This window comes from Lepus europaeus, chromosome 1 (assembly GCF_033115175.1).
Source record: "Lepus europaeus isolate LE1 chromosome 1, mLepTim1.pri, whole genome shotgun sequence".
Classification (NCBI taxonomy): Eukaryota; Metazoa; Chordata; class Mammalia; order Lagomorpha; family Leporidae; genus Lepus; species Lepus europaeus.
In genome coordinates, this window is record NC_084827.1 from 30,973,175 (window position 1) to 30,983,214 (window position 10,040).

Genomic DNA, 10,040 nt, shown 5'->3' on the forward strand with positions numbered 1-10,040 from the left:
TAACAAGGATGTATTTTTTACTTAGTTCTCATCAAAGAGATACACACTTTGATCTACAGGAGTTGATGAGAATTCTTGTGCACTAGCCTAAATATCTAAACAGTATTGCAACACTGTTTCTATGATTTCTTTAAAATGTAAAGTTTACTACTTAAATCTAATTTGTGAAAGCAGTGAATCATGGAAAAATTGTTGGTAATAATAGCAAGCACTAGTTTCAATGTACATGTAAGGTTTATTTACTCACATTTATAAACAACACCTTTAATATTAGAAAATCCCCAATTTTTAAGATTTTTTTTTAATTTGAAAGTCAATTATGGGGGCAATGGGGAGTTGGCATGGGTGGGGAGCAGACAGAATTAGAGAGGCATACAGAGTTATCTTCCATGTACTGGGTCACTCCCCAGATGGCCACAATGGTCAGGGCTGGGCCAGGCTAGTCAGAAGCCAGGAAATTCATCCTGGTCTCCCACTTGAATGGCAGGGCCCAAACACATGGGCCATCTATCTTCTGCTGCTTTTCCCAGGCCATTAGCAGAGGTGGATTGGAAGTGCAGCCCAATCAGGATGCCAGCATCACAAATGGCAGCTTTACTTGGTACACCATAACGCTGGTCCCAAAACTCTTCCAAGTATTAAAAATTAAAAGCTATGAGGGCTTTTAAGACAATTACATAGACTCAATCTCTTCAAGTCACATACTGTTCATTAAAGTCAAGAATGTGTTCATATTACTTTCATGTCTCACTTATTGGGCATCCAAAGATTCTAAAAATACCTTCCTCCTCAATCCTATCCTTCCTAATCATCCTTAATATTCAGCTCTCTATTTTGGACCCCCAAAAGTATTAAAACTGTGTTAGCATTTTTCTTTTTCTGAACCACACATTTTTACTCGAGCCTTTAAGTGCTAGGGATCTACTTTCAAAAGCACTGGCAAAGCACCACCAGTGCTGTGCAGATAAATGCCTAAAGTTCAGGTAACTGTACAATTTACACTCCTGTGACTTTTTTAAAAAAAGAGAAACTAACATCCTGAACCACCAGTTCTACTAGAATGCTTTATGGCATACAAAGTTCTCTTTTCAACTAGTTTTCCATAAATTTCAATTAAAATTAAAGAAAGTACCGATTTCTTTCCAAAAGTTTTCAAAGTTACCATTAGATTTTCATAGTATTTAATACAAAAATAAACCAAGCTACCAAACATGACAGAAGCAAAAAAAAAGTTTTTTTTCAATTAAAGGTAGAAATATTTTAATTTACATATTACAATGAATCACAATTACATGTTCATAAAAATTCCACACTCCCACCATCCTCAGAATAATCAGTTTCTATACAAAGATTTACAGGTGTCCAGTGTATGTAGTTCTTCCTCAGTGTGCTACAGAGTTCAGAGGTTCTGCTCGAATATTCCCCAAATCAAGTGCTGAATCGGTCTCTTCATCAATTTCTCCAATGACTGCACTGTAATTATTTATGGAGGAAACAATTCAGAGTTAAATACATTTCTGAAATAAATTTACATGTGTTTCAAAAATCTTATTAAACAAATCAAAACACTTAGTATAATTCTTTCAAAACATAACCTGAAAAGGCATGATAAAAAAGAAAATACTTAAGGTAAAGTAGAAACAATAGTTTCATGAGTCAGTGAATTAAACATGTAAAAAATAATTTGAAGATAACCTTAATATGAGAACCAAAATTAAAGAACAAAGATTGAGTGTAGCAACTGGATCATAAATCTTAACAGGAAAAAGACATAATATGGTATAAAAATTAAAAATGTTCAATTCTGTTTCAATTAAATTCTAAGATAGTACTGAAAAAAAACCCGCAATAACAATAATAAATAATAATGGTTATAAAAAACCCACATTAACAATAATAAAAAAATACTGCAATAACAAATGAAAGTAGTCATTATTTGAGTAATTAGATGTAACAAAATAGAACAATGATATATAATAAACTGATTTCATTTTTCTATGTGTATAGATAGAGTTCTTCACATACAAAGATTAAAGCAGTAACAGGTACTCTGGTATCTATCAAATGATTTATGTGATTTGCTAGGGTTAAAGCTAGGAAGCTTTTCCTAGATTCAACACTAACATAAAATCTGCAACATTAATTTCATTAAATCATGACCAACTCATGACCTTCTAACTACATATAATCAACATTCTCACCCAGACCACAGGCTGTGCAAAAAATTGGTAATTTATTGGATTTCAACTTGGTAATGAGAGTAAATTCAAATATTTGTAATATAGAATTTTGTATATTTAAATCAACCCTGAACTCCCTAATAAATGAAAAGGAGCAAACCCTGGCAGACTGTATTATTTTCTCAAAATAAAACAAATTAAAGACTTTAATTCCATCTTTCAAGATTTAGTATCACTTGAAGTCCTTAAGGGTAATTCAAAAGCCAGCTCTCAGGGGAAAAAGGGGGAAGCTGACTTGCAGCGCCACCTGGTTGTCATGGGACAAACATCCTATTGGCAAATTTCAAACCACTAACAAGAAAGACAATCAACTGGCTGGCAACATTCCTGAAAACATGAGCCAGTATAAACTGGTTCCAACACACTACTGAGTCTAAGGCAAAGGTTTTAAACTCCACAGAACTCTTAAAATCAACTATTAAAGATAGCTCCTATATCACCAATATTGTTCAGGTCAAGGCCCTGTCTGCTTTGCTTCTTCCTCATTCTTTACAGCTCACTTTACAAATTCACTGAAAAGTCATCTCTATAAAGTAATTTATGAACCCCTGATAATCAAATCTAAATTTGATTTAGATCAAATCAGATAATCAAATCTAAATTTACTAATAAAGTATTTCTTCATCTTTTCTTACCTGTCCCCCAAAATAGTATCTCCCCCTGCTTCCAGATCTTGATTCTATACACTATTCACTAGAAAACTGATTCAACATTCAACCACCCTCTATAACTGTACTAATATTGGCCACATGTGACTATAAAAATTAATTAAATAGGATTTAAAATCAAGTTCTTCAGTCACATACTTTTCAAATATTCATCAGCCACACAGTCAGTAGCTACTGTATTCAAAATTGCAGAAACTAAACACTTCCACCATTGCAGCAAGTTCTATCGAACAACACTGCTCTAGAATGTTTCAGATTTTTCTTAAAATGGTACCACGAAAATAGTCCCAGGGGCCAGTGCTGTGGTGTGGTGGGTAAAGCCACCACCTGCAGTGCCAACATTCCATATGGGCGCTGGTTCAAGTCCCAGCTGCTCCACTTCCGATCCGGCACTCTGCTGATGGCCTGGGAAAGCAGAAGATGACTCAAGTCCTTGGGCCCCTGTACCCATGTAGGAGACCCAGAAGAAACTCCTGACTCCTGGCTTTGGATTGGCACAGCTCTAGCCGTTGCAGCCAATTGGGGAGTGAACCAGTGGAAGACCTCTCTCTGCCTCTCCTCTCTCCGTAACTCTTTCAAATAAGCAAATAAATCTTAAAAAAAAAAAAAGTCCCAAAATGGCTATTGGTTTCTCCTAAGTTATGTGAGGTCACAGAACAAACAGAAGATATCTTAGCAACTGTGGCTCCTTAAGAATGCTAACATACAAGGGGACTTCAAAAAGTTTGTAGAAATTACTTTCTTGCTAATATACCAGGGATAGCAATGGACAATGCCCCAAGTAGTTGGGTTACTGTTGCTCTTGTGGGAGACCACGATGGAGTCCCTGCTTCCTGGCTTCTGCCTGGCCAAGAGCTGGCTATTGAGGCCATTTGGGAAGTGAACCGGTGGATGAATGCCCTGTGTCTCTCCCTCTCTCTCCATCACTCTCTATCTTTCAAATAAATAAACCTTAAAAAAAAAAAAAAATCTATGGAAACACAAAATCAAAAATATATTTTGGTGCACAAAAGCCACTGGCAATCCACACTCTCTTCAGAATACAGATTTTTCCACAAACTTTTTGTCTGTGCCCTAAATTCTGCACCAAAATAAATTCATTTTTAATACCTTTTCCAAAAATTTTTTGAAATCTCATCCAGAGTTACAGGTAGAGGGAGGAGGAAAGAGGGAGAGGGAGAGAGCAAGAGAGATCTTCCATCCAATGGTTCACTCTTCAAATGGCTGCAGTGGCCTGGGCTGGGTCAGACCAAAGCCAGGAGCCAGGAGCTTCTTCCAGGTCTTCCACGTGGGTACAGGGACCAAAGCAGTTTGGGTTATCCTCCGCTGCTTTCCCAGGAGCATTAGCAGGGAGTTGGATCAAAAGTGGAGCAGACGGGATTGAAACCCTTATGGGATGCTGGCGCCACAGGCAGCAGCTTTACCAGCTATGCCACAGCACCAGCACTCCCCACTTCACCACTTGTATAATTTTAAGATGCCTAAAAAGGACATATTTTACTTACACATTGTCACCTCTTACGATGTATAACCCTAGTACCACTTGTTCTACTCCCTGTGATGAGCTAAATACTCGTTCATGGCTTTCATCCAAAATCAAATTAATGGTCTGGTCAAAGCCTTTCAGTGTTCCCTGTAAAAACATACAGGACAAAAATACAAATATTTTATTTCACTTGAATGTATATATTCAACCTTACAACCATTTAGTCATCAAGTACTATGACAAAAGTTGTCTATTTTATGTAATAAGTCCACTGTCAAATAAACTGACTTCTTTTAAACAAGGGATATTTGAAGGAAAACAATATACATACACACACACACACACACACATACATATATATATATTTAAAAATAAGGGAGAAACATACAGACCAGCTACAGCAAAGTAACACACTGTACGCTACAAAACAGGACTAGGTACTGCGCCAAACACTGCACATACTATATCAACTAATCTCTACCCTTTGAGTTCATACTATAATATCCCCATCTCAAAAAGGAAAAACTAAGGCACTTTCTCAAGGTCTCATGGGTGTTAAGTATCAGAATCAAAACCTGAAACCACAAAAGGCTAGCACCAATGCCAGACCACAGAAGTATACTATCCTATCCTAACCAACTAAATCAAATAAGTCACATTAATATATTCAAATTTCAATTGGTAATAACAGCTAACACTTAATAAACGATTACTAGCAGCCAGTATCCTGAGTCTCATGTGTATTTATTATTATTAAATTCTCTATAGGTACAAACAGACTTACAAGCCAGGCTTTGGATAAAGGAAAACAAAGATAGAACACAATTCAGTCTCAGAAGCTAATCTCCTTTCTGAAGAAACATCAGCTTATAATGGTTTGGGTTGGTTAAATCTCTCAAGTTCACTATAAATGACTGCATGTTCTCAAAGTCAAATACATAAAGTCAGAATGAAATAGAGAAACCCAGGACCTATAATTTGGAACCAAGATAATGGAGTATTGGCTATACTAGTTAGCAAGTGGTAGTTATCACAAGCATTCACCCATAATCTCTTATGTAACTATTCATTCTATTAAGTGAATTATCAATCAATACAGAACTACAGGGGAGACATACGGCCTAGTGGTTAAGATGCCCATGTTCCACATCAAAGTACCTGGGTTTGATACCCAGCTCCTGACTCCAGCTTCCTGCTAATGTAGACCTTGAGAAGAAGCACATGGTGGTTCAATTAAATGGTTTGCTGCCATCCACACAGAACTGGATTGAGTTCCCTGCTCCTGCCCTGGCCCAGCATTGGTTGTTACAGGCATTTGGGGAGTGAACTAGCAATATGGGAACTCTGTTTGTCTCTGCCTCTCCAAACAAAACAAAACAAAACAAAATCATGACTATTAAACTTCAGCACTCAAAAGTGTCTTGTATAATTTTCCCTTTTCTATAAAATTAAAATGATTTTCCAATTTACTATCTACCGTATTAAAAAAATAAGAAACTTTAAACTTGAGGTTTTCACAAAATAAATTACTGGCAATTATGTGTTAGTAACAATAAGTTCATTTTAAGTGCTGAGTTTAAAATATTTCAAGCTGCTCAATTTGACAAAATAAAAACAAACAAACAAAAACAATGAGAGGTGCCTAAAAAGACCACTGAGTTCTTCCTTGATTAAAGGGGAAGCATGGCAACTGTCCTTGGCTTGGGTGTTAAATCCGTATCAAATCTCCATTTGGTTCTGTCATTTACCATCTTTGTGACTATGGGAAAGTAACTCATTTTCTGCAAGCCTGGTTCCTAACTTAGAATAAGAAGCAATTCTTCTTCCCAGGGTTATACTGACAAATGAATAATGATATAATACAGATAAAGAATCTGGAATATGATATACATTTAGTAAATGGTAAACTCTAGAACTGTGGCCATAGTTGTCACTAAGAAGTCACTGATAAAATTGTAAGTGTTCAAAACAAAACTGCAGAGTAGGAAATCAACTCAAAATGATTAGATTAGAAACTAACTGTGCCCTTGGGTTTTTGTTTTTTTTTTTTTTGAAAGCAGCAATCACAGCATGAATTACAAACCATAGGATAAATTCCTTAGATCAAATTCCAAATACAATTATCAGTCACAGGAAAGTATTATCTTTGAAACATGAGGTGGAGTAACAGACTGAGGACATATAAAACAGGGGACTTCAAAAGGTTCATACAAAATTTACATTATCTTCTTAAGCACAGAGACAGAAACAGACAGTGATCTCCCATCCCCTGGTTCACTCCCCATATGCCAACAGTAGCAGGCTGGAATAAGCTGAAGTCTGTAGACAGGAACTCAAAACAGGTCTCCCTCATGAGTGGCAAAGACCTAATTACTTGAGCCAACACCACAGCCTTCTAGTCTGCATTAGCAAAAATGCTGGCTGGAGTCAGGACCCAGAGCTGGGACTCCAATATGGAACACCAGTGTTTCAATTAGTCTCTTATCCTTGGTGCCAAATGCCCACCGCTGCATTATTTTGTAAGGCTATTTTCCATGAGATTTTGAAGTGTTCTTTTTATATAAATTCAGTCAATCATCATTATTTGCCAAAGAGGTCATTACAACCTTTGAATATTCAAAGGATATTAAGATCATAAAAGGTTCAAATTTTCATATAGATGTAGTATCTAAATCATTAAAAAATTCTGATTAAAAATATACAAAGCTTCAAATGATTATGATGATTCATCTGGTGAATGTCAGGACAATAGCACTGAATGGTGAAAGGAAACAAAAATAGGAAGACAAATTTAAGACACAAACCTGCAGATCAGACTATAAGCTCTCTGAAGGCAAAAGCTTCCCTCAGAAGCCTTGTAGGTAACACAGAATCAACGTTTATTAGTGAAGAACGTATGGACTGGCAGCAGAGAGACAACAATAAGGAGACTGCACTACAGGTGTACCTTGGTGTCTGGGTGTTAAGACATCGGAGGCTGTACGTAAACATTTACAACCACCAAGCCCACAAAGCCAAGCAGGGAAGGAAAATGCCAGACTTACCACGATCATTCTCCCATCGGAAGTAATAACAGCTACAGTTCCTGGTGACTGAATCAAGGAAAGCATTTGAGAAGGCAAACTGAGCACTTAAGACTAGTAACGGAATAGCTTGAATACTACAAAAAAGAGGTAACACATCTAAGACTCAAGATGGCCACTGCGTGAAAACTCAAGAACATTTCTAATGTCTTTAACTCCGACTCTGTGATAATTATGCAATTAAAAAGGGGAGAGAAATAGCCTCTTTCTCCTTGTGATCAGTGTCTCCTGTATCAGAACAGCCACTTTTCTGCTAACAATGTTGCCTAATAAATCTCTGATGTGAGCAAGACATGTCCTCCTTTCTTAGGCCTATTCTTTCTCAAATGAAAATTGGGTGAGTGCTAAATTAATTAATGTTAATTTCAGGCACGTTAAGACACCGTCTCCCAGGGCTTGTATTCTGGAATTCCAAAGAAATCTAAACTCAGTGCCATAAGGTACCAATAACACTTGCATTATGAGAAGCCTTCAGTCCTGAACTTCTGTTTCCAATTTTGAACGAGAGCACAACGTAATATTTTTGCCCTGAGATTTCAAAATGGCAACATTTTAAACGATACTTTTAAAAAAATAAATAAATAAAAACTACCGCCCCTCACTCTAATCCAACAACAAATGTGACTTCATTTTATCAACAATTAGAGACGCCAAGCCTACGAATGAAGCAAGTACAGTGCAAAGATCTGCAACACGCTGGTTGCCGCAACCGTTCACCTCATCACCCAAACTTGAACACACAGGCCAATCAATCGATCAAGCAGAGGATCTATCAATCAGAGAAAAGTTGGCCACAAGGACGTTCGGGTCGGTCTGTGTCTCTCGGTGTAAAATCGCCAGGCGTCCGGGACCCGCTGGAACCTCGCGAGGGGGTCGGCCGCTCCGGAGGCTTCATCCGCTCCCTCTCACCCCGGGTCCCGCCGTGGCCGGGCTCCCACCCGCCCGCCGAGCCCGACCCCCGCTTCTCCCGCCCCCGCCCCGCTGCGCCCGGCCAACGCTCACGGCAGGCGACCCGAGGATACGGTTTATGTAGTTTTCCAAAGCGGACGTCATACTGCTCGGCCCGGAGGTTCCGGGGCAACAGAGCCGCGCCGGCGACAGTTAGAGCTAAAAGGGCCCGCCAGAAACATGAAGCGGCTCGCTCCCGTTGGCGGAAGCAAATATCGCGAGAATTGTGGCACCGTGCTTCCCCCCCCCCCCTCCCCGCAAATCGGAACTTGGAAGGAATTGGCCAATTCAACGGCAGGAGGCGGTGACGAGTTTCTGCGCGTGCGAGGTGGGTTTCCGCGGGTCTTCCGGTCGGTGATCCGGAAGCGGGGAGAGACAAAAGCCTGGGGTGGTGGAAGAGAGCGAGCCGCTTCCTGAGGAGGGCTGGGCGGCGTGAAGCAGGAGAGCGAGAGTTCTAGCCCAGGGGAAGGCTGTGGGAGAGTTGTGTGGCTTCCGAACGCGCGGGAGCAAATGGAGTAAGGTGTTGTCTTTAGGAGGAAATGGAGGAAGCGTACGTGCGGGGACGCGGACTCCCCTGTGCTGTAGCACGGGCCGAAAAGTAAACTAAACTGAAGAAGCTCCTGGCCCGAGACCAAGTGAAGCAGTGTAACCACAGATGTTACCTGCGGAGAACCCGGCCGTGAAAAGCGGCGGTGCTGACCCCTTGAGGAAACTAAATGCGAATGGGGAAAGGTGTGTGCGCTACCCAGGCAAACGGCCGCGCCGCACCGCGAGGTGTCCTTGCCTCTGGTGACACCGGTCTTTAGACTGATGGGGAGTCGTAGGTGAGCACCAGACCGGGTGCCAGCTCCCACCCTGGTAACGAATTGTGGCCTTGCACAACTCCTGTCAGCTCCTCCGGGCCTCGGCTTCCCTAGACCCTGCCGGGATCGTTTTGGATGTTTCTGGATGGTACTAGAAAACGTCACTCCTACCCCATTATTTCACTGTGGTAACTAATGAGGTCTGTACGCAAGAGAGGTGTCTCTGAGTTTAGTCTTGTCTTGAACGGGAGAACTGCGGCTTTGAGGTAACTTGCAGTGTCAGCAGTTTTCCCCTGGAAAGTGAAGCATTTATCTCTGTTCATTAAGTCATACCCACAAAAGTATGGACAAGGTCACTCCCAAATGGTTAATATTTTTATACACTCATACTGAAACTTATCCTGACCTATTTGAAACCACAGATGTTCTTCATATACCCTGGGAAACAAATGACTATCTTCCAAAAATGGGTGGAAAAAAAAGATAGTGTGTGATTTGCAAATGCTAGGCTTTGAAATAAAAAAGTAATTGATGGTAAATGAGGTCTTGTTAGTAAGTTCCTTTTTAGAAATAGCCTGTGTGTCACCTTTTTACAATGAATGTAGCTTTGTATTGAGAGTGTTTTTATGTTTTGAAAATGTTTATTGACATATAATAACTTAATGGAACTCATTTCATCATAAATACATTATAAGGCTATAACAGTATGTGTTTTCCATTAAATTAATATAGGAGGATAGCAGATAAAGTGTTTGGTGAAGCATCACAAAATCTCTGGGTTAAAATTTTTTGATTTGTGTCTTTAAACTGCT

The 10,040-nt window shown here is 39.6% G+C and overlaps 1 protein-coding gene across 1 annotated transcript; it reads right to left on the reverse strand.

The window, feature by feature from the left end:
• Positions 1–215: 215 nt before the first annotated feature.
• Positions 216–8,610, reverse strand: LSM8 (LSM8 homolog, U6 small nuclear RNA associated). Its single transcript, XM_062207188.1, has 4 exons — positions 8,500–8,610; positions 7,439–7,479; positions 4,414–4,541; positions 216–1,473 (listed from the first exon to the last, which is right to left on the reverse strand). The coding sequence occupies exons 1-4, from the start codon at positions 8,528–8,530 to the stop codon at positions 1,383–1,385; spliced, it is 291 nt and encodes a 96-aa protein (XP_062063172.1). The 5' UTR covers positions 8,531–8,610; the 3' UTR covers positions 216–1,382.
• Positions 8,611–10,040: the final 1,430 nt, after the last annotated feature.

What these genes read in the sequence shown, in the direction of transcription:
- LSM8 (XM_062207188.1), bottom strand. Translation starts at nt 8,530, where the DNA reads ATGACGTCCGCTTTGGAAAACTACATAAACC. An exon ending in TTTGGAAAACTACATAAACC is followed by an intron (nt 7,480 to 8,499) that starts GTATCCTCGGGT and finishes TTCAGTCACCAG; the next exon opens with GAACTGTAGCTGTTATTACT. An exon ending in ATCGTAAGAGGTGACAATGT is followed by an intron (nt 1,474 to 4,413) that starts GTAAGTAAAATA and finishes AAATAATTACAG; the next exon opens with TGCAGTCATTGGAGAAATTG.